The 25,667-nt window shown below is 33.8% G+C and overlaps 2 protein-coding genes across 4 annotated transcripts in view; one reads left to right on the top strand and one right to left on the bottom strand.

The window, feature by feature from the left end:
* Positions 1-18,697, bottom strand: part of LOC142350342 (uncharacterized) — a 36,044-nt gene extending 17,347 nt beyond the window's left edge. The window contains exons 1-4 of one of the 2 annotated variants that reach the window (XM_075402176.1): positions 18,467-18,697; positions 9,894-10,035; positions 9,273-9,433; positions 2,173-2,303 (exon numbers count right to left, since the gene is read on the bottom strand). In XM_075402176.1, coding sequence (XP_075258291.1) covers positions 2,173-2,303; positions 9,273-9,433; positions 9,894-10,035; positions 18,467-18,491 — 459 coding nt within the window. In that variant the 5' untranslated portion in view covers positions 18,492-18,697. Of the gene's footprint in view, positions 1-2,172; positions 2,304-9,272; positions 9,434-9,893; positions 10,036-12,828; positions 13,055-18,466 lie in introns of those variants that run through there. The other variant, XM_075402174.1, reaches the window with a different exon arrangement.
* The window catches only part of LOC142351191 (dolichyl-diphosphooligosaccharide--protein glycosyltransferase subunit TUSC3-like), an 80,613-nt gene that overhangs the window by 19,059 nt on the left and 35,887 nt on the right, over positions 1-25,667 (top strand). The gene's annotated exons all lie outside the window — the stretch shown is intronic.

Raw genomic sequence — 25,667 nt, 5'->3', positions numbered from 1 at the left:
TAACAATGGATTCTTTGAAAAACAAATACAGCACTAACTAGGATCACCGTAATAATTTTGTATTTAAGAAGGTGAAGTATTACATGGTTCCGGCAATTACAATTCACAACTTTTTTGAAGAAAAAGTTATATCGAAGTTCTTAAATAGAGCTAAAATTATTTCAATTTTTTCATTGATACCAGCATAAGGAAAAGTCATTCCACAAACGTATGACATCTTTTCTCGATTTTTTAAAATTACTCTGTGATAATCGATTCCCTTTTGCAAAAAAAAACGAAACACTTGAAGCTCTCCTTAATTCTTGTTTGAAAAAGTCACGGAAAATTGGGAATTAAATACCGAAGATCCAAAGAGACACCGACGTTGTATTTTTGATCAAAATAAACCGTTTGGCAATTACAAAAACCGAAGTTTACAAGAATGAGAGGTCATAAGAAAAAGATTTTAAAAGCCTATTTGAATGACAGGCAGCAATGCGTATAATCTAGCGAGCTATGCTCTAGTTCTCTGAAACAAGAATAATATGTGCCACAAGCGTCATTATTTCTATTTTTCTGATTTAGACAAATGCTATTACGGATATCGGTGTTCACAGCCTTATATCAGGATGAGGCCGGTGACATCAGTCAAAACAGAAAGGAGTTCAAAAATTGACGACGTGAGCACTTTCCTTGATTACAATTGGAAAATACTTTGTTGACAGTCAACTGTCACTCAAATGCCAAAAACGTTTTCTGAATCTGAAGGCTAGTGTACAAGTCACTCGTCTTAAATTGTCCATTAAAAGCAACAGAAAGATTTAAAAGACTATTGTAGAATATCTGGTATTCAATTAATATGATTGCTGTTCAAACTGACTTTGAAAAAATTAACTGCAATAATTGTCTAAATGGTTTTTGCGAGGTAGTGCCAAAGTCTGATCGACTCAACTCATATATAGCAACATCTAAACTTCTAACAACATACAGAATTGATATGCAGCCAATTCTGAACAACGGCCTGCTAGTATATATTATTAGCTGCAAAAATACACTAAAACTTCTAGAATCAAAAACAAAGCAAATGAGCAGAAAAATTTTCAGCGGAAATCTTAAAAAGAAATTACAGTCTACCTCAGTACTAAGGGAAGAGCAAAGGATCTACTCTTTAAAACAGTACAAATTTTTGAGCTGTTCAAAAAGTTATTTCAGCACCAAAAACAAATGTGAAATGTGTTTTCTTGTTGGCCAAAGGAAACAGAAATTGGAAATGTTCAAGCAATAGAGGAAAATCGCGAAAATTAAAAGTGAGCGGTCTAAGCCCTGAAAAAATTCGCCTAAAAACTACCAAACCGAACTAACATATTTGAAACTGAGGTTTTTAAATTATATGTAAAATTATATACAAAATGAGGTAAAAATTTTTCCAGATAAATTTGAGAGACAACTATTTTGTCAATAACAAAAATAACTCCACTCTCTTTTCCTGATATACCCTGATTGTTTCTCCCCTCTTCTCACAAGTGACCAAGTGGGATGTTTAAATACAGTAACGCTCATAGCCTACTTTAAAACAATTTATTATACGTAAATATTTGTGTGTGTTTGTGTGTATAGGTGTGTATTTGTGTGTGTTTGTGTGTATGAGTGTGTATTTGTGTGTCTTTGTGCGTATGTGTGTATATTTGAGTGTGTGTGTGTGTTTTTGTGTGTGTTTGTGTGTGTGTGTGTGTGTGTGTGTGTGTGTGCGTGCGTGTGTGTGTGTGTGGGTGTATGTGTATGTGTGTGTGTATGTGTGTGTGTGGGTGTGTGTATGTGTGTATGTGTGTGTGTGTGTGTGAGAGAGAGAGAGAGAGAGAGAGAGAGAGAGAGAGAGAGGGATTATATGTGTGTCTTCACATAAGTTCTTGTTTTAGATGCAAACATTTAATAAAGCCTCCTCTAATAAATAATTGTTCATCAATGTATCCCATAGAACTAAAATTTTCTGGAACGAGATCCAAAGAACCGACTCTAATCAAGATTATAATCAGATCACATCGATTCTTAGGTTCACATCTTATACAAATTCACTTGTTATTAATTATTTCAAAATTTTTTCAATGCATTTTTGCTTAAACTTTCCACACAGTGCAACCGATTAATCTCTGAATCACAATTAGGAACCAATTTTTGAGTTTTCTGCTGACTAACGGCTATGAAGTTGAGAGGTTTGTCTTCATCTTGATAGTCCGTGAGTTTGTTCATGTACTCATCGGGGTTCATTCCTTTGTTATGGTACCCCCAAACTAAGTACCTTCTAACTTGGGCCTCACAGCAGTCGTCTGAAATAATTTAATCTTATGAAAAGATTATTTATAGAAATTCTTTATTAGAACAACGAATAATCATATCAGAGAATACAGTGAAATCTGCACGCAGAGACATATGAAACGAAAATTGAATGCTGGCCCAAAAGCTAATTTGTCTTTAACGAGACCGTTGTCGTTTAATTCAATAAAATATCTAATCAGGAATGAAACGGATGACATGCTCTTTTTTAATTGTTCCGACCCACCTTAGTTGGGGCAGAACTAAATGCTCAATTGTTTTTTCTTTGAGTCATTTATGCTGAAAATACGATGAAATTGTAAATAATAGTCTCAATGGTTTTACGTTAAAAAATAAAAGAGAGTCGCTGAAATGTTTGAACCAACTCTTTTTGCTAAATTTTTGAAAATTCGGATTGTATTGTGGCTCTGTCTTTTTAGAAAAGTTTTTGCTTTTTTTCAACCCGTTACAGACAAGTCTGTTTTAATTTGAAAGTTCAATGAATGAGAGGAGAGTTTCAAACGAGTTCCAGCCAATAAATATTTTCTGAATAAAGCCCAAGTTTTTCATGACTCTGGGAAACTTTTCGTAAATTTTCTATGATTTCTCGAGTTTTCGTAAATTTTCCATGATATTCTTGAGTTGTTCTTTTTGTGGTAAGAATAATGACTGAGTCTAATTAATCAAAGGTTTTTTCGCTATCTGAGGAGCTATTAAAAAAACTATCTAATGCTTTCAGTTAATACTTTACGATTTTTCGATACAATAACTCGATATTTGTCCCAAGTCCATATTTGTTTTTGGCATATTGACATTTGTCATTATGACTATTCTGGCAACATTTGCAACAATTGTATATATAACTTAAACGAACGATCAGCAATGGCAAAACTAATTTTGTTCTTCGGTATCTTCAATGGTTTTTTATCACTTTTTATAAATTTTTTCCTTGTTTTTTGTGTAATTTTCAAACCAGACCGATTTTCATTCTGAACTCCAGTATCTCAAAACAAAACTTACAGGCAAATTAAGATAAAATACATAAAATAAAATTTAAATAAAAAAACATTGCTTTTGGCTGCAAAATTGGTTCAATAAAATTCTTTGAAATTGTAAGTTCTGCCTGTAATCATGGTTATATTGTAATATCCTTACCTTATCTCAGCAATGACTAGCTAGATTGGCTTTGTAATTACAAACAAATTCTGCTAATTACTATTTTTTCAAGCTTATGGTTGTCCTGACTGATGATTTTAAAAACAAATGTGTTTTAAAAAAGTATTGGTTTGTTGTGACTCGGCACGTTTATCTGGTTCTGTCATCTTGTAGCGTAGTCTCAGCAAAAACGAGCTTGCATTTTCTCTCAAAAAATAGAGGATAGTGCTCATTTTGCTGTTTAATCAAATTAATAACTGTTTTTCTTCTTTGATAATATGAGTTTTCATAATTTTTCGATATTTTCCCAAATTTGAGGTTTTTTTCTGCCATCTTGGCCTCCTAACGCATTTATGCCAAGACAGAGATCACATTAAAGACGTTGAACGCAAAATTGATTATATTTAATGTTCTGGCTGAATACAAAATGATTTGAAAGGCTTCGACACAGATTTTATGCAAAATTTGATTTTTGATTTTTGCTTGTATTTGCTCGTTTTGTAGTCGCATGACAATCTGCCCGACGACAGGTCGCAGTGGCTTCACCTGGAGGGAAAACTGGGGCCATAGAATCATTTCAGTAGATAGCTAATGAGTTTCATGGCTTTTAAAGTTAACTGTTTTTCAGAAAGGTAAATTTTAGTTTTTATTTTTGCCCTTTTTGTTTTTGTCTACTTGTTATTTTCTCTCAATAAAGACAGAGGTTGAACATTTGTTGAAAAGTGAGTTAATTTATTTAATTTAGTTTTTTTATGCTATTTTGATTTTGTATTTATTTTTTTTTTTTGAATAGTTAGAAATATATATATATAAATATATATATATATATATATATATATATATATATGTGTGTGTGTGTGTGTGTGTTTGTGTGCATGTGTGTGTGTTTGTGTGTGTTTGTGTGGGGAATTAGGCCAGCAGTATCAGTCGCGAAAAAAATTTCGAACGGCAGCCAACATTGCGTTTTGATTGATGGAGCAATCCCACTGATTGTCTTTTTTATTGGGTTGCCGTATCTCCTTGTAAATTACTAGTTAATCAAATAGTTCTCTCTCTCTCTCTCTCTCTCCCTCTCTCTCTCTCTCTCTCTCTCTCTCTCTCTCGCTCTCGAATAGCAGTCGCAGACCATTTTTCACTTCAGCAAAATATGCATCTTTCGCTGACCAATTTTTGCATTTGAATTGAGGCTGTGATTATTCCCACCAGTTCTACTTTTCAATTTAAAATGTTTTCAGATTTTGTTTCTTTACAATTGTTGATGATTGATAAGGCCTAGTCTCCCTTCACATCTGAACATACACTTTCTGAATCAAAAAGCTGTTTTTGTTCTGACCTTTTCCAATTTTTGCCTTCACGCTTTGAGGTGCTTCTTCGGCGAATTCCTCTGACGTATTCTTTGACACTCATTTGTCGATCAAAGAAATCTAATCTGAACGGAAAAGTTCGTTGTCATTTTTGATGTTAGTTACAAAATTTTCTTCAACGTCTTCAACGTTGTTTTCAACAATTTAGCTTTTTGCCTCCTTTTTCGTTGAGATTTGTGACACAATTTTAAAGAGTGTTTTTGCGATGTACAGCTATTACAAAATTTTGCTTGTGCTATGCAGACTCTGTTCCAAGTTTGTCTACAGTTGCGATATTGGTTGATTGATTTTAGCCTCTCAAAAATCGATATATTCAAACTTGACTATTTGTGAGGCAAAAACCACTTAGTAAGGCGATTGATTGAGAGTTGTGCAGCGTTGATATTTTCGTTTCGGTTTTTATTTTTGTAGGCCCATCTGGGCAACGGTAATTGATCCTTCTGTATCACCCGTATCGCGATGCAATTTACGTTCGATTTCTATGTTTACCATATTTATAATAAAAGATATCCCGTATCCTTTCTTGGTCACAAATTTAACAAATACAATTTTCTGTCGGTTGTTTATGTGTACAGTAAAACATTTTCTTTTTTTCTGTTTTTCGGAAATATCCGCTTCTATCAATAATTATATTTCATGGTGTTTTGAAATCTTTTTCCTTTAGATTCCACAATTGCTGTAAGTTCACTCATTACCTCATAGGTTTATTTGCAGTTCAAAGTTCTCTTTTTTCCGTGCCGTCGCTTAAAAGCTGAAAAGAAATCACATATCTTCCGAGGCTTTTCGCCACACAAAATTCGCACATCTCGAATTTTCCAACATTTCAACTCCCAAAATTGAGTTGGTAGTTTCTAGTGTTTTTGTCTCTTTCCGTTGATAGGGTTGATATTTCTATTGCGTGATCGTACATACCCTCTTGAGATAATCCAACGTCGTTATTTTTGGAACCTACAAATTTATCCAATGTTTTATTCTCTTTGGCTAAAATTGTCAATTTAAATTTTTTTCTCCACTTCTTCCAGTGTAGAGAAAGCTCAGTTGTTCTTTTGTCACAGAATCAATAAACTGAAAGTGGCGGTTTTTTTGGTTTGCTCGCTGGCTGCACCATGCCGTACGCGCATACCGTATAGCTTTACTATCAACGTGACTCGCTGTGTGATTGAATCTAAATTTATGTGCGATTAGATTACGCGAATATCTAACATTTACTGTTTAACAGGTCGTGATTGGCCTTTAGCGTATGCTATCAGGTTTAGGCTAGGTGACGAAGAAAAAATTAGAAACTGACTTTCAGCAAGTTATCAACAAGACATTCAAGAAAGAGCTCTCGGAATTGTAATCCAGACAACATCGACGACGTTTGAAGATAAAAACGTCTGCCATCAGGTATGAACAAATGTTTGAAGTAGTTTGCAAGTGAACTACAAATGTGAAACAAGTCTAGCGACTGAAAAATGAGCATAAATAGATGAAATAAACAAATTATTATTAGAGGGCGCAATGACTATAAACGGTTCAATTGGTATCATGTACCACACCTGCGTTTTCCATTTTGATTGTTGTCTGATTTAGTCAGATTCGGTAAGCAAATACCAAAATAAAGCATATTGTAGCCAACAATCATTCTCTCCGCGAATTCGTTAAGCAGATTGAATATATCGTTTTTGCATTTCAATCTAAATCGCCTTTTCAATCTACCGATTCCTAAATATATGTTATAGTATAGTTCTGGGAATCCTGAGGCATTTAGAGCTCAAAGTCGAGGGCGCTTGCGCCCGAGGCTGAGCTGGAATTGCCGAAGGCTTCCCAGAATTTACTTCAACTTGTTTTGACCCCAATTTTGCTGTTCAAAAGTCAAAGAGAGAATTCAATTAAAATTTATAGTAACATTGCAATTCTCGTGCAGCGAATCAATCCAACAATAGAATAATCGTTCAACCAAAATAAAATTTTTTTCTGAATTCCTTCATTTTATTGCAGGAGCGAATGGATTGCCGGCTCTGTTGTGCCACTCTTCATGGTTTTTAGGAAAATAAGCAATTTATAAAAAATTTTTCTTTATTGTGACTCAATTATAGACATTAAAAAAGTTCTCTTTGCCGAAGTGGTTATATTTTGTGACTTTTTCCTGTTTTCAATTATCCGCTTTAATTATCTTTGAAAAGTGTTTGCTTTGTTTGATGACAAAAAATTGGGGCTTCCAATGAAAATTTTCCAAGAAACATGCCTTAAGGCTTCCAAGAATTTTTTCCGAGAAGTTTGCTCAGTTGATTGCTCATTTTATACCATTTTGTAAGGTTGAACTCTTCAAGACAAGTGTGAAAAGTTTGCAAAAAACTGAGTAAGTTCAAAGTCTAGTGTGATATGAAACGTGAAATCTTGAAAAAAATAGAGGAACGATTGAAAAAGTGGGAAATAATGACTTCTTGCTTGATCAACTTTGAAAAAAACTATTGATCGAGCCTAACTTTATTGTTGATTTTCTCTAACAGCAAAATTGAGGTCTAATGATAATTACAGATTAGGAACGCATTTTTATTAGTCCTGTGAATGGTGCTTTATATTTTGGCAAGTGGCATCTACATTTTAGCAGAATTTTTTGACTACGTAATTCTTCACTTCTTCATCTGCTAATAAGCATCGTCTTTCTAAACCATATTTAGAGAAATTTTGAACCTGTAACCATTTCAATTGGATAAGATATGATAATATTTTTCATAACCTCTAGCCGAGGATTGAGAAGAAAAAGTGATAGAATTTAGATGTCATTTTTCGAGCGGACATTTTTTGACCCAAATGAGCAGAATTTGAGCGGCACAAATATTCAAAAACTGACCAAAATTTGAGCGGAATGAAAATGCAAGAAATGTGCGGAATTTGAGCTGAATGAAATTGCAAGAAATGAGCGGATTTTGCACGGAACAAAAAACCCTAATAAATAGCCCTTGAGACTTCAAAAAACTTGAGAAAAGTTTGAGAGGATTTTGAGAGGATTCCTCGACCGGGGACGTGTGTGACGAAATCTGAGTCAAGCATTACGATGCAGAGGTATACCCCCAAAATTTCCGCCTTAGTAAAATTGGCTCGAATATTAGATACATACAATGAACGAAATTAAGAGACATCCTCTGTATCTTACTTTTCGTAAAAGGGGTTCCGTAAAAATAAAATAACATTCGGTGCGAAAAGTAGGTAACATATCTTGTAGCACGTTTCCGCTCAATTTAGGTATCTATTATTCGCGCTCATTTTGAGCATGCAATAAGCACTTTAATAAAGATTTAATTAAAGCTTTCAAAGCTTTAAAGTGCTTTAAATACATGCAACCACAAAAACCGATTTTTTTCCGAAAGATCCCTCGCACATCAAAGGCTTCGTATATCAATGTGGGACTTGCCGAGTTTAATAAGTAGTAATAAATAGTACTAGTAGGTAGTAATAAGTAGTAATTAAGTACTATAAGTAGTAATAAAGTAGTAATAAAGTAGTAATAAAGTACTACTAAAAGTATTAAGTTAGGCTTATTTAAATAAGTAGTAATTAAGTTAGGCTTAATTGCGGATTATATGCGAAATCGAGCTACATTGCGTGCGAAAAATCGATACATAAATGGAGCGGATGCGTGATACAACTCGCGCGAAAAATAGGTTATTAAGTTTGTACTTGTATTTCGCGGCTAAAATTAGGACACTTTTGCGTACACGGGATACGATATTCCCTTCCATTTTGCCGGTTTCTGCTAAAGTAGCTATTTTCCGCAATATTGTTCCACTTTCAATGTATTAACATAGTAAAAACGAACACGAGATACACGCATCAGACATATCTGCCCGTGACGATTTAGGTATACCTCTGCATCGTAATGAGGGGTGCTACATCTGATAATTGCTGACGGTGGTTATTTGGGAACGATGACGTGATGCACAACAAAAAATCTTGATTCATCAAGAGTGTTTGGATAGAGTGAGCTCTGTTCAGACCTAAATCAGACCATTATTCATTCTTTTTTGCAACCCTGGCTCAGACAGATTCCAGCCTCTTTTCCAGACTATTCCGTGCTCGAAACTGCCGCTGATCAGACAGTTCCAGGCTGAAATGTTCTCTGATCAAACCACTGTTGGTAAGTTTGTGCAACCCTGGCTCAAACGCCATTTCCAGACCTTTATCCAGACTAACGTGCGCCCAAAAAGCCTCTGAGTAGACTTTTGTGCATTCCTGTTCAGACTTTTGTCCGTTTGGAACGACCACAGTTCAAACTTTTGCTGAGCTCCAAATTACCTCAGATCAGACGGTTCCCAGACCGATGTGATGTATGATGAGATTGTCCCGGTTCGAAGTGACCTCTGATCAGACTCCAATCAGCCCATTTTCTTGACTTAAGTGCGCTCCAACCAATTTCTACATCTGGTAATTTTTGGTGGTCACCACCTTTTCTTAGAAAATCTGTTTGTAAATTTGACTCACCTGGTTTGTCAAAGTTGATCAGGTTAATTCGTTTCCATCTCTTTTCTACAATAATTCTGAACCAAGCTTGAACCGACATTATATCATAAGGTGGCTGAAATTTTCTACTGGAGTTCTGATACGGGTTCATAGTCCTGTACCCATCCAGGCAATAGTAGGGGCTAAAAGCAAACGATACCCAACTTGACCCCATAAATAAAAAAAGAGAAAAAAATTTATGTACGAAGTCTATGAAAAAAATCAATCTTATGTATTTTATGAAGTCGATGCTCCTTAATTCCAACGTTCCCTTATAGCAATCTTTATCAACACTGGAAATTAAAAAATTTTCAAATGAAGTAAATTACTTTGTTGTATGTTCCCATGGGGAGGTACAACCCAAATTTTTGTAGCCCAGATCGTTGAGGCACCAGAACTACGCGGCCTCTGGTCAGACCATTAGACAGGCTATCGTACAACCATAGCACTGTCCAGACCATAAAATTCTTGATCATGCTATAAGCCCCCCCCCCGTGTGTGCAAAGCAGAAACGGTCTCATCAGAGGTTTCTTTGGTCTGAAGTTTCAACATAGGAACTTTTCTATAACCTGAGAATACTTCTAGATGAATTGACATACGAACCTATGCATGGTGCAGGCTTGTCCGAAAATTCCCATGCCCATTGTCAACCAGAACACCAGAGATTCCCATTCCTCGTTTGGGGGAGTAGTTATGAAATCTTTCAGGTTTGTCGTCATACCTACTGAACCCCCTCTTACCACTTCTAAACATAGAAAATGCGGAAAGCGGAACTGTTTCATTTCACCCACTGGTTCCTGATAATTGCTTGTAATAGTTCGCATAGCCTCCTAATACGAGGTGGGTTCCACTCCCTAGAAATGGGGGTTGCAAATCTTGCAAGATCTTTCCAAGATAATTGCAAATATGCAAGTTTCTCGCGATAACGAAGCTTGCACGATAAGAGTCATGGAGGAAATTTGAATCAGCCCGTGATTGCAGAGTTTTTATCGTGCAAAAACTGGCAAGACAGATAACTGGCAAGAAAAATTTTGTCGTATAAGATCTGACAAGACGAAATTAATAAATCAGATGTTTACATAGTCAAATTACGTAAAACTGACGGCATAAAGTAGTCAAATGCTCGGGAAAAGACAACATAATTTAAAAATCGACAACAAAAATGAGGTAATGGCGCTTTTATAGATTTCAAAACTTTTCTTAAATTTCAAACATTAAGACGTGCGCTTTTCGATCTGAAAACTACTTTCGCAAAAAAAAAAATCTGATTCAGATACAAAGGCAGCAGAATAAGCGCTTGAGTAATCTGGACATACTAAAAAATACTATAAGTCTCACTTATACAGATTATACTCCGTTAAGGATCATTTCATTCTCTGCGTACAATTCGATTTATTGTAACAACTATATTAGCCGATTGGCTGATCAACCCAAACTATCTGATAATAGAGTTTTTATCGTGTCAGATCCCACAAGAGGAAGTTTTTTGATGTAAAATTAGATAAGACTATGACTTTTGGTGCATGCTCTGATTTGATTTGATTTGTCAGAAATTTTTAAGATCTTGCAAAGTTTGAAAAAGTTCGGTTATCACTAGGGATCACCTTCTAACGCTGTATGGTGGACGATTAGAAGACCATCAGTGCTCTTTGAAAAGGCAGCAAAAGTAATATCGACAAAAAAGTGTGGTCTCAATTTAAAACCCCTCAAATTTTGTTGGAGCGTTTTGACTTCTCCAATCACTGAGGACTACAAATTTCCAATAAAAAAACATTTAGTAATATTAACTGTATAGGTTCATAATCTGCCAGACGGGCAGGCTGAGGAAGACTCAACAGCTTCAAGAACGAGTTAGGCCGAAAATATCGCCAGAACTAGATCAAATAATAAACGAACGAAATGCTTCTATTAAAAAAAATATTTGAAAAGCTCAACTCAATATTCTCTTCTAGTAGACCAAAACGTTTTGCAGCCACAAATATATAATTACAAACTCACTGTTGAAGTTAATTAAAATCACTTAATATTCCGCAATATACTTTCAATAAAAGCGATTAAAAGGAAGATTTAAAACTAATATGCATATGAAATTATATTTATGAAAAAATTTGCTAATGAAATAGAGCAGAAGTTTACAAATTTGACTTTTTGATCATGTTAGTTTTTTCGTAGAGTCGGTGAAATAATTTTTGATAGTTTTGATAAATTTGAACTTGAGTGACTTTAAAAGCGGATGAAAAGTTACCAAACTGTTTCTCCTTTTAAAAACTTTGCATTCCATTAACATTTTTTTCGAAAATACGGAATTCTGCTGGATATAAAAACTTTTGACTAAGCAAGGACTTTGTCGCGTATTGTCCGAGTTCTATTCAAAATCACAGGACAAAATTTTAAGCATCGTTTTATTAACTATATGCGATCTTTCTCTCTAAGAGTATCTTCAAGGAAAACATATACTTAAATGATATATTATTTGAATTTTCCCCCAGACTGTAACTCTAGACAGTTGTGGTTTCTTAATTCATGCGTAAAGTTGAAAATGGGTTGATAAATTCAATACATTAAATAATCATTTGAGAAGGTTCCTTACAATTAACTCTAGCTGCCGTTACAAAAACAATATTTCAAATGCTTTTCATCTAAAGAATGCTAAAGTAATAAGAAAAAGACAGAGCCGGCTCTAAGTTTGACAAACCTTGTAACCATTTTTATTCCACTTAATGTAATTTTTCAATAACATGAGCTGCAATCCTGCCTATAGTTTTTTTTGTAAATATTAGATTTGTATTTTGTTAGATTTGTTATCTTTGTATTTTTCAAGAAACAATTTGACTTGATTGCAGCTGGATGATATAAACAAATTTATATGTTTTATTTATTAGGTTTCCCCACGTTGATGGTGTTTTGATACGTTAACAGCTTATATCTTTTCGATAGCTTTTGTCAGTAAAAAATATTTTAAAATTGCACTATGATTACATAATGATTTTCCAAATCCAAACTACAAAATGATGCACAATAACGGACAGCCGTTTTTGCGGGCAAAAAAGAACCAATTTGGCAAGATACTTCGCAAGATTTCTGTGCCTAGTTAAATTTTTTTTACCTAAATTTTTTTGGAAATTATATAAAAAATGCGCTGAACTTTGAGAAGGATGCGCTGAAACTTAGTAAAAAAAATGCGGTTTAAAAAGTGCTGAAGTATATTTAAAAGAAATGCGCTGAAGTTTTGTGGAATTGTTAAGACATGCGCTGACAATTTAAACTTTTAGCGCCTTTTTATAATTTCAACGCATTCAGCTCATTTCCTACATAAATTTTAACGCATTCAGCACATTTCTTACAAAAAAAATGCGCTGAAACGGTGCTGACATCCGGATTTTGAAACAAATGGAAACGATATCTATGAAACGATTTCAATGCATTGCTTTGTTTTGGGATCGAAGAAACAGCAAATGAAAAACTATGAGATTTAAATCGACTTGCGAAAATTCAAACTTTGAACTGGTATCAGAAATTTATGTGAAGCAAAAATTACCTAAAATGATCAAGTACAGGAGGAGACATGAAGTCACAAATTTAATTTTTTGTACACCAAAGTCCATAATTGGTTGTAGATTATAAAAATTTGTTAAATTTTGTTCGGTATGTTTAGTTAAACATCAGCAATCAAAAGCTGACGGAAATTTCAACAAATAAACAACAAAGTTGCTTTTTGATCAGTTAAATGGAAGACCTGGTTGGGTTGTAAGGTATCAAAGTGAACAAACTGTTTATATTTATTTAGAAATATAGGTCAATAATAACATATGTCATTAATTTAAATCAGTTCAGAGCACAAATGATCTCATGCAATCTTTCATTAGTCGATCTCTCATCAAATCTCAGGACCGAATTATTTTTTTAAAAAAAAACAGAAAAAGAAGCTGTGAAGAAGAAATAAACAACATTAGAATTATTTCAAGAAAATTACGAAAAAATTGCCGACCTGTTTGAGGTGTTTTTGACAGAAAAATTAAGGAAATAAGTGAAAGGTTGTTTTTTGAAGATCTCACAAAATGTGAAGAGAGATAAGAATTTGCGCTGCGAATTGGTGCTTTTAAGTTATTGCAAAGGCGACGACTGCAGTGAATTAATTCATTTTGATAGCTCTGATAACGAGGAAAGGAAAAACGAAAAAAAAGTATAAGATCAGCTGAAGCTCATCTCTAGTGTTTGCCATCAATATTCTAGCCCCTTCTTCTACCACTGTCGCACTGTCAGTTAGTTTAGGTGATTTATTTCCCTATATAGACTCGCAAGATTTACTTCCGAAAAAATTAGCCTCTACTATCTTAAATCATCTATACAAAAAAATTCTTATCAATAACTTCAGAAAAGTGAGGCAAAAACAAAAATAGAATAAAAGATTATTAAACTTCCAAAAATTGCTTCATAAAACAAAAGATTACGTAAAAATTAAAAATAATTTTACTCGAAACGCAACCCGGGTCGAGGTTTTTGGGTAAATTTTTGAAAGAAATGCGGTGAATTTTTTTAAAAATGCGTTGAACGCGGTGAATGCAATAAATATTTCATCGCATTTCACCGCATATCTTACAAAAAATTCAACGCTAAATTCACCGCATTTCTCACAAAAATTCACGCATCGACTTTTGTGGCAAATTAATGTAAGAAATGCGTTGAAAACGATGGATGCGGTGAAAAAAATAATTTACCGCAATTCACCGCATTTCTTTCAAAAATTCACCACGACATTCACCGCATTTCTTACAACAATTCACAACATTTGCTTTCCAACGTTTAGGCAATCTGATTTAAATTCACAAGAAATATCAAGTATGTTCAAGAGGAATAAGCATTTGAAGGCATGCTGTAGGTCCGAGGTTCCGACCCGGGTAGGGACAATTCATTTTTTTCTGTATGAATACTGAGAACGCGGTCAAAATATATAATTCACATCGATTAACCGCATTCACCGCAAAAAGATATAAGAAATACGCGGTGAAAATTATTTTTTTCAACCCATTTCACCGCATTTCTTACAGAAGTTCACCACCAAACCTCGACCGGCGAAATAAGAAACAAAGAAACCTAATTTTTTTGAAAATTATCTTTTTACCTTTTTTGCAAAATAAATTACTAAGTATCACATAATCTAATATAACGTTTGAAACAACAAAAATTTGTTGCAAACAAAAATCAACAGATTGAAAATAGCGTAAAAAATTCAATCGTCACGAGAAATCTTTTCACACCTCGTTTTCTCACTCTCTCAAAAACTGGTATGAAACTCTTACTCTCTCTTGAATACGCTCCACAAGCTATATCAACTATAATTTTTGGACTGTTTCCTTTTCTTAATTTAAATTAACTTGAACGAAACAGTGGTTTAAAACGACACTCCTGCAATACTCTTTATAAACTCAGTCATTCAATACAAATCAACCGAAAAGCAGGCTGACATCGAAAAAAACTCAGCAGTTCAAGAGGTGAAAATAAATGAAATCATCTGCGAAATTGCGATTTAAGCAAGTACCATAGTCGGTAAATGTAATAAATTTGTGGACATACGAAAGTGCATGAACTGTAGAAAAATATATGCAGGGCAGAGTTACAAAAACATGAAGAAGTCAATATAACAAAAGTGTAACCCCTATGGCTTCAAACCAATCAAGTTATTACATTGAAACCATTCAAATACGACGTAAATAAAACTTTGATGTCGTTCTTCAGCCAACAATTTCTGATCTTTTACACAAAGATAATTAGAAAAATATCACAAACAAAAAAAACGAGATGTTGAAAAAATGAAACCAAGAATTTTTCTTTATGAGAGGCCAAATTAATCAACTGAAAGGTGAAATACATGCTGATTACCCTTAAGGTACAACGTAGAGAAAATAAGAAGAAAATTGACTGTATCGACAAAGGTTTGTAAAGCTTTTCAGTAAATGATGTTCCCTTACGGAACAGAGAGTCTCTCTAATGTCAACTCTGCTAGACAAAGGTTATGTTTTGATCAAAACGAAGATAAATAAATTCAACAAATTCAAATAACTGAGTTATTTTGACTCTTTGCTTCCAGCACATATTTTTTATAGGAAAAATTTCATTTCTGATGAGCTATTCTAAGTTTTCGAGCTAGTCTATTGAGCTAGTCTAATAAGCTGGTATAAGTCCCGAGTTAAATAATTCACACGATGAAATTGTATGCCTATTTAACTTTTAAAAAGATTCGTTCTACCATTTGAGCGTGATAACCTATTGAGATAAATCGCTCTGCATTACGTCAACAATCCTACATTTTAGGTCAGCAAATTTGGTTGCTGATGTCAGCAGTGTCCACTCGCCCCCCATGTTTCAAGATAGAGCTTTATAAGCTTTCGCGGACAACATTGACAACAAGGGAAACTAGTTTCACCCAAAATTGAAGGATTTCGTTAAAGATGTCCGCGATTAAGAAATTTGATGACACGCGAGAAAGGCGGACCAATTTCGTCACCATTGTTTAGAAACTTGCGACACTAACATCTGCGCTAAATAAGTACTGACTGCGCAAGTGTTTTAAAACTGATTAACATAGAAAAAGTTGAAAACAATTGATTCTTCTTATCAAAATGCACTGAGGGTTTTTATGATATCAACCCGTCAAAATTTTGAACATAATTTAAATGTTCGAGACCTGACTTAAGCGGGATTCAACTTAAAGTGAGGGATAATTAATCGTGTAATCCCTCAAAGCTTCTGAAACTTGTTAAAATAGAAAAATTGAAATATGATTAGTACTCAAAGGATATTTATGAAATTAATCCGTCAAAATTTTGAACATAAATTAAAAGTAAGAATGCAGTGATAACAATACCCTTGTTCAAAAAAGGAACACTTTTGTTAAATAAATACGTATTTTCTCGAGACCAGTAACGGACTTTTATTTCGTCCGTTCATAAAATAAAAGCTTACGTAAAAATCAAAATTAATTTTACTCGAAACGCAAATCAGTAACAAAAAAACTTTATGAACTTTTTGAAAATTAAATTTTTACCTTTTTTGCAAAATAAATCACTAAGTAGCTCATAATCTAATATAACGTTTGAAATATTAAAAATTTGGTGCAAACAAAAACCAACATGTTAAAAACGTCGTAAAAATTTCAATCGTTACGACAAATCTTTCCACAACTCGTTTTCTCGCTCTCTCAAAAACAGGTATGAAACTAGCACTCTATATAATGCTCTTCACAATAGATCGACTATAATTTTTTTTGTTCCATTTTCTTAATTTAAATTCACTTCAACGAAAAAGTAGTTTAAAAAGACACTCCTGCAATAGCCTTGGTAAATTCAATCTTTCAAAAAAATCAATCGAAATGCGAGCTGACCTCTAAAAAACTCAGCAGTTCAACACGTGAAAATAAATGGAGTCAACTGTGAAAGTGCGTTTTAAGCAAGCTCCATAATTGGTATTTTTAATAAATATGTGAACATACAAAACTGCATCAACTGTAGAAAAATATATGCAAGGCAGAGTTACAAAAACATGAAGAAGTCAATATAACACAAATGTAACCCCTATGGCTTCAAGTTATTACATTGAAATGATTCAAATAAGACGTTAATAAAATGTTCATATCATTCATCAGCCAACAATTTCTGATCTGTGACACAAAGGTAAATAGAAAAAAATCACAAACAAAAAAAAGAACGAGACGTTAAAAAAAGAATCAAACCTTGCATTTTTACTTATGAGACGCCAAATTAATCACTTGAAAGTTGAAATACAAGCCGATTACACTAAAAGTACAACGTAGAGACAATAAGAAGAAAATTGACTGTATCGACAAAGATTTGTAAAGCCTTTCAGTAAATGATGTCCCCCTTACGGAACAGAAGTCTCTCTGATGTCAACTCTGCTAGACAAATTTTATGTTTTGATCAACACGAAGACAAATAAATTCACCAAATTCAAATAACTGAGTATATTTGTCTCTTTTTTTTCGAACACATATTTTTTAGAAGAAAAATTCATTTCTAATGAGCTAGTCTAAGTTTTTGAGCTAGTCTAAAGCGCTAGTCTAAAAGGCTGCTCTAAGTCCCGAGTGAAATAGCTCACGCGATGAAAGTGTGTGCCTAATTAACTTTAAAAAAAGACTTGTTCTACCATTCGAGCGTAGTAACCCATTGAGATAAATCGCTCTGCATTACTTACATTTTGGGCAGGCAAATTTAGTTGCATTGTCTGCTCGCCGTGCCATGTTTCAAGATAGAGCTTCATAAGCTTTCGCGGACAACACTGAGGGCAAGGGAAACTAGTTTCGCTCAAATTTGAAGAAATTCATTACAGATGTCCGCGATTATGGAATTCAATGACACGCAAGAAATGCAGACCAGTTTTGTCACTATTGTTCAGAAATTTGCGTCACTAAAATCCGCGCTAAATAAGTACATTCCGCGCAAGTTTTTAAAACTGATTAAAACCGAAAAAGTTGAAAACAATTGATTTTTCTTATCAAAATGCTGTGAGGGTCTTTTATAATTATAATATAAACCCGCCAAAATTTTGAACATAATTTAAATGTTCAAAACATAACTTAAGCTGGGTTCAACCTATAGTGGGGGACAATTATTCGTGTAATCTCAAATCTTCTGAAACTGCTTAAATGAGAAAAATTTAGAAAGAATTAGTACTTGAAGGATAACTTTAATACTGATCCTTCAAAATTTGGAATATAAATTAAAGGTAAAAATGCAGTGATAACGATACCCTTGTAACGATCAGTAACGGACTATTTTTTATTGTCCGCAGTTCTTCTTGTCGCTGGAGTCGACATTTTAACCAGTTTTAACCCATGCAAGATGGGTTGACAAAATATTGTCACTCGTGTTTGCAAACGTGGACTTACTGAATGTTATTTGAATTTTTCTTGGTCTTTGAGAACAATAATGAGAAAAAAACTTACAGGGGAGCCCTAAGAAAGTCTTACTCATAAAATGAGCAAAATTGTTTCTTCCGGAGCTTTAAAATTCCAAAAACTGATGAAAACTGCTTAAACTGAACACATTCGGAACACAATATGAAAATATGGTTAAAATTTAAATTCTTTTCTAAATTTCTGCCAGGAAAAAAAAACAGATGAATTGCATCATGGCAAAGTTTAGTAAAGAAATTGATAAAACCTCGATGTCGTTCTTCAGACAACATTTCTTTTATTTGGCCCAAACATAACGTGGAGAGTTTAGCAAGCAAAAGACAGCATCACTCATGTTTAAGATAAATTTTTCCTACAAAAAGTCAAAGAACCAATTGAAATTCAAGAAGAATATCTTAAGCTAACTAGTTGCAGTATAGACTGTAGCAATGATTAATTAAAAGCTTTTCAGTAAATGACGTTGAAGTACGAAACAAAGAGTTGCTCTGATGTCAACTCAGCTATTAATAAATGAGCATGTTGTGATCAAAGCTATGGTAAATAGCATCAATAGAGTCAATTTAGTTACTTTGCTTCAAATGCTTAGAAGGTCATTCTGAAAAATTGACATCAGAGAAGCTACATTTTAAGATATGTAAAAAATCAAGAGAGAACTTGGAGAGTCACATCTTAGGGCTATCCTGATTCCGTTTTTTCTTCATAGGAGCGTTTGAAGGGTAAAGCAGAATTTTCAAGCAAGGTTAATTCTTTTCGATTTCCATCACTCTTTTATTACAAATCACTTTTAATCTCTCTTATTTATCACCACAAATTTCGTTCACTGCGCAGAATGGTTCTGCTCTATTGACATTTTTTCAAACCCAATATATGACACTAACGCAAGGAATGAAAGAAGCAGCATTTCTTCAAAATAAACGAAAAAAAAACAATTGGTAACAAAAATAATCAATTGTTGTACATGATTCTTTCACATCATCTGAGAAAATTTCTGTATTATTTTGCTTGTTACTACGAGGTGAAATACTCTAATGCTGTTACGCAATGTTGGATTACATGTTGTCTCAATTGATAAACATTTCCCACCTTCATTTTTAAACTCATGTTCTTATTAGTTACCTTTTTTGTTCACTTCTACAACATCAAAAAATTTCAGTTTTTATATAATGCAGAAACTATTATTAAATTTCAAAGGAGGCTGCAATTTCTTCGGAGGAATCAAAACAATCGAATTGAGAGACTGCAGTGCAAATAAGGTCTTTTCACAGTTCACATTAGAGAATTGCGAGCACAAAAATAGCAACAAATTAGGTTTATTGTAACAAAGTCATCTTATTTCTTTGTTCCTTGTCGAGAATATTTTTTTTGATGAACAGATATTTTAGCTTATGATGGTTTACTTTCTTTCTCTGATTTTCTTTCCGTTTTCATAATCTCAGATTCTTTGCTGAAACATGCAAAACTGTTTCAGCAACGTAGTTCTGTTATTGATGTTGTTCATGTTGTTGTGAGTTCGCAACTGCCGCTGCTTGGTGTTTCACCCAATTCGACTTCTATAACAAAGTCCACTTGATTCTCTACCAGCCGCAACCTCATGTTTTTTGCCACGTGCAGTTGTTAATTACCGTTTCTTCAAACGATTCATCGTTTGGCTTGTTTTGAATACAACTTCACCACCGAGACTTGTTTGTTCTATTCTTGGGCAATTTAAGTAGTTCGCTTCTTCTGTTCTGACCATCGGAGTGTGCATGGATCAGTTTTTCAACTGTTTATCGTTCAAGAATTTTGCAACAAAAAATAGGTCTTTCAGCTGCAGAAACCAAGGCAGCGACATTCTTATTATCCGGAGCTCATGTAGAAAATATTTCTGTAGTAGTGAAGTCCGTATGTGAGAACTGAAAACAGCAAAAATTTGTAAAGGCCCAGTTTCGTTGCCAATTTGAGCTGATGAGAAACTTTTCTCTAAAGAAGATAAAAAAACACTATTCGCTTTCATGAGTCTGTTTTTGAATATGGATGTGCCAGTTCATGCCAGCAATATAATTAACTCTGAGTTTTTTTGATAAAATTGCATTGCTAGAGTGGCTCCCAAAATAAATTTTTACCTTTTTTGCAAAATAAATCACTAAGTAGCTCATAATCTAATATAACGTTTGAAATAGCAAAAATTTGTTGCAAACAAAAATCAACAGGTTGAAAACGTCGTAAAGATTTCAATCGTCACGACAAATCTTTCCACAACTCGTTTTCTCGCTCTCTCAAAAACAGGTATGAAACTAGCACTCTATATAATGCTCTCCACAATAGATCGACTATAATTTTTTACTGTTCCATTTTCTTAATTTAAATTCAATTCAACGAAAAAGTGGTTTAAAAAACACTCCTGCAATAGCCTTGATAAATTCAATCTTCCAAAAAAAATCAATCGAAATGCGAGCTGACCTCTAAAAAAAACTCAGCAATTGAACAGGTGAAAATAAATGGAGTCAACTGTGAAAGTGCGTTTTAAGCAAGCTCCATAATTGGTAATTTTCATGAAAATGTGAACATACAAAAGTGCATCAACTGTAGAAAAATATATGCAAGGCAGAGTTAAAAGACATGAAGAAGTCAATATAACACAAATGTAACCCCTATGGCTTCAAATTTTTACATTGAAATGATTCAAATAAGACGTTAATAAAACGTTGATATCGTTCTTCAGCCAACAATTTCAGATCTGAGACACAAAGATAATTAGAAAAAAATCACAAACAAAAAAAAGAACGAGATGTCAAAAAAAGAATCAAACCTTGGATTTTTCCTTATGAGACGCCAAATTAATCACCTGAAAGTTGAAATACAAGCCGATTACATTTAAAGTACAACGTAGAGACAATAAGAAGAAAATTGACTGTAACGACAAAGATTTGTAAAGCCTTTCAGAAAATGATGTTCCCCTTACGGAACAAACAGTCTCTCTGATTTCAACTCTGCTAGACAAGTGTTATGTTTTGATCAACACGAAGATAAATAAATTCACCAAATTCAATTAACTGAGTATATTTGTCTCTTTTTTTTCGAACACATATTTTTTAGAAAAAAAATTCATTTCTAATGAGCTAGTCTAAGTTTTCGAGCTAGTCTAAAGCGCTAGTCTAAAAGGCTGCTCTAAGTCCCGGGTGAAATAGCTCACGCGATGAAAGTGTATGCCTAATTAACTTTAAAAAAAGATTTGTTCTACCATTCGAGCGTAGCAACCCATTGAGATAAATCGCTCTGCATTACGTACATTTTGGACAGGCAAATTTAGTTGCATTGTCTGCTCTCCGTGCCATGTTTCAAGATAGAGCTTCATAAGCTTTTGCGGACAACATTGAGGGCAAGGGAAACTAGTTTCGCTCAAAATTGAATAAATTCTTTACAGATGTCCGCGATTATGGAATTCAATGACACGCAAGAAATGCGGACCAATTTTGTCACTATTGTTCAGAAATTTGCGTCACTAAAATCCGCGCTAAATAAGTACATTCCGAGCAAGTTTTTAAAACTGATTAAAACAGAAAAAATTGAAAACAATTGATTTTTCTTATCAAAATGCTGTGAGGGTTTTTTATAATATAAACCCGCCAACATTTTGAACATAATTTAAATGTTCAAAATCTGACTTAAGCTGGGTTCAACCTATAGTGGGGGGACAATTATTCGTGTAATCTCAAATCTTCTGAAACTGCTTAAATGAGAAAAATTGAGAAAGAATTTGTACTTGAAGGATAACTTTAACACTGATCCTTCAAAATTTGGAATATAAATTAAAGGTAAAAAAGCAGTGATAACGATACCCTTGTAACGATCAGTACCGGACTATTTTTTAATGTCCGCAGTTCTTCTTGTCGGTGGAGTCGACATTTTAACCAGTTTTATCCCGCAAGATGGGTTGACAAAATATTGTCACTCGTGTTTGCAAACGTGGACTTACTGAATGTTATTTAAATTTTTCTTGGTCTTTGAGAACAATAATGAGAAAAAAACTTACAGGGGAGCCCTAAGAAAGTCTTACTCATAAAATGAGCAAAATTGTTGCTTCCGGAGCTTTAAAATTCCAAAAACTGATGAAAACTGCTTAAACTGAACACATTCGGAACACAATATGAAAATTTGGTTAAAATTTAAATTCTTTTCTAAATTTCTGCCAGGAAAAAAAACAGATGAATTGCATCATGGCAAAGTTTAGTAAAGAAATTGATAAAACCTCGATGTCGTTCTTCAGACAACATTACTTTTATTTGGCCCAAACATAACGTGGAGAGTTTAGCAAGCAAAAGACAGCATCACTCATGTTTAAGATAAATTTTTCCTACAAAAAGTCAAAGGATCAATTGAAATTCAAGAAGAATATCTTAAGCTAACTAGTTGCAGTATAGACTGTAGCAATGATTAATTAAAAACTTTTCAGTAAATGACGTTGAAGTACGAAACAAAGAGTTGCTCTGATGTCAATTTAGCTACTAATAAATGAGCATGTTGTGATCAAAGCTATGGTAAATAGCATCAATAGAGTCAATTTAGTTACCTTGCTTCAAATGCTTAGAAGGTCATTCTGAAAAATTGACACCAGAGAAGCTACAATTTAAGATATGTGAAAAATCAAGAGAGAACTTGGAGAGTCACCTCTTGGGGCTATCTTGATTCCATTTTTTCTTCATAGGTGCGTTTGAAGGGTAAAGCAGATTTTTCAGGCAAGGTTAATTCTTTTCGATTTCCAACACTCTGTTATTACAAATCACTTTTTATCTCTCTTATTTATCACCACAAATTTCGTTCACTGCGCAGAATGGTTCTGCTCTATTGACATTTTTTCAAACCCAATATATGATACTAACGCAAGGAATGAAAGAAGCAGCATTTCTTCAAAATAAACGAAAAAAAACAATTGGTAACAAAAATAATCAATTGTTGTTCATGATTCTTTCACATCATCTGAGAAAATTTCTGTATTATTTTGCTTGTTACTACGAGGTTAAATACTCTAATGCTGTTACGCAATGTTGGATTACATGTTGTCTCAATTGATAAACATTTCCCACCTTCATTTTTAAACTCATGTTCTTATTAGTTACCTTTTTTGTTTACTTCTACAACTTTAAAAAATTTCCGTTTTCGCATAATGCAGAAACTATTATTAAATTTCATAGGACGCTGCAATTTCTTTGGAAGAATCAAAACAATCGAATTTAGAGACTGCAGTGCAAATATGGTCTTTTCACAGTTCACATTCGAGAATTACGAGCACAAAAATAGCAACAAATTAGGTTTATTGTAACAAAGTCATCTTATTTCTTTGTTCCTTGTCGAGAATATTTTTTTTGATGAACAGAGATTTTAGCTTATGATGGTTTACTTTCTTTTTCTGATTTTCTTTCCGTTTTCATACTCTCAGATTCTTTGCTGAAACATGCAAAACTGTTTCAGCAACGTAGTTCTGTTATTGATGTTGTTCAGGTTGTTGTGAGTTCGCAACTGCCGCTGCTTGGTGTTTCACCCATTTCGACTTCTATAACAAAGTCCACTTGATTCTCTACCAGCTGCAACCTGATGCTTTTTGCCACGTGCCGTTGTGAAATTACCGTTTCTTCAAACGATTCATCGCTTGGCTTATTTTGAATACAACTTCACCACCGAGACTTGTTTGTTCTATTCTTGGGCAATTCAAGTAGTTCGCTTCTTCTGTTCTGACCATCGGAGTGTGCATGGATCAGTTTTTCAACTGTTTATGTTTCAGGAATTTTGCAACAAAAAATATGTCTTTGAGCTGCAGAAACCAAGGCAGCGATACTCTTATTATCCGGAGCTTATGTAGAAAATATTTCTGTAGTAGTGAAGTCCGTATGTGAGAACTGAAAACAGCAAAAATTTGTAAAGGCCCAGTTTCGTTGCCAATTTGAGCTGATGAGAATTTTTTCTCTAAAGAAGATTAAAAAAACACTATTCGCTTTCAAGAGACTGTTTTTGAATATGGATGTTCCAGTTCATGCCAGCAATATAATTAACTTTTCGATTTTCAACACTCTGTTATTACAAATCACTTTTTATCTCTCTTATTTATCACCACAAATTTCGTTCACTGAGCAGAATGGTTCTGCTCTATTGACATTTTTTCAAACCCAATATATGACACTAACGCAAGGAATGAAAGAAGCAGCATTTCTTCAAAATAAACGAAAAAAAAACAATTGGTAACAAAAATAATCAATTGTTGTTCATGATTCTTTCACATCATCTGAGAAAATTTCTGTATTATTTTGCTTGTTACTACGAGGTGAACTACTCTAATGCTGTTACACAACGTTGGATTACATGTTGTCTCAATTGATAAACATTTCCCACCTTTATTTTTAAACTCATATTCTTATTAGTTACCTTTTTTGTTTACTTCTACAACTTCAAAAAATTTCCGTTTTTGCATAATGCAGAAACTATTACTAAATTTCATAGCACGCTGCAATTTCTTTGGAGGAATCAGAACAATCGAATTGAGAGACTGCAGTGCAAATATGGTCTTTTCACAGTTCACATTAGAGAATTGCGAGCACAAAAATAGCAACAAATTAGATTTATTGTAACAAAGTCATCTTATTTTTTTGTTCCTTGTCGAGAATATTTTTTTTTTGATGAACAGAGATTTTAACTTATGATGGTTTATTTTCTTTTTCTGATTTTTTTCCGTTTTCATTTTCTCAGATTCTTTGCTGAAACATGCAAAACTGTTTCAGCAACGTAGTTCCGTTATTGATGTTGTTCATGTTGTTCTGAGTTCGCAACTACCGCTGCTTGGTGTTTCACCCAATTCGACTTCTATAACAAAGTCCACTTGATTCTCTACCAGCCGCAACCTCATGCTTTTTGCCACGTGCATTGTTTATTACCGTTTCTTCAAACGATTCATCGTTTGGCTTGTTTTGAATACAACTTCACCACCGAGACTTGTTTGATCTATTCTTGGGCAATTTAAGTAGTTCGCTTCTTCTGTTCTGACCATCGGAGTGTGCATGGATCAGTTTTTCAGTTGTTTATCTTTCAGGAATTTTGCAACAAAAAATAGGTCTTTGAGCTACAGAAACCAAGGCAGCGACACTCTTATTATCCGGAGCTCATGTAGAAAATATTTCTGAAGTATTGAAGTTCGTATGTGAAAACTGAAAACCGCAAAAATTTGTAAAGGCCCAGTTTCGTTGCCAATTTGAGCTGATGAGAAACTTTTCTCTAAAGAAGATAAAAAAAAGACGCTATTCGCTTTCATGAGTCTGTTTTTGAATATGGATGTGCCAGTTCTTGCCAGCAATATAATTAACTCTGAGATTTTTGATAAAATTGCATTGCTAGAGTGGCTCAAATTGTAAAAGAAAATGGCTTTGCGAACCTCGGAAAATTAATTAGCAGCAATTGTCGGCAGCTAAACCCATTTTGTTGTC

Source organism: Convolutriloba macropyga, chromosome 12, assembly GCF_964194025.1.
Source record: "Convolutriloba macropyga chromosome 12, txConMacr16.3, whole genome shotgun sequence".
In the NCBI taxonomy this organism is placed as follows: domain Eukaryota; kingdom Metazoa; phylum Xenacoelomorpha; order Acoela; family Convolutidae; genus Convolutriloba; species Convolutriloba macropyga.
Note: the sequence above shows the minus strand (reverse complement) of the source record. Positions and strands in the feature narration are given on the sequence as shown.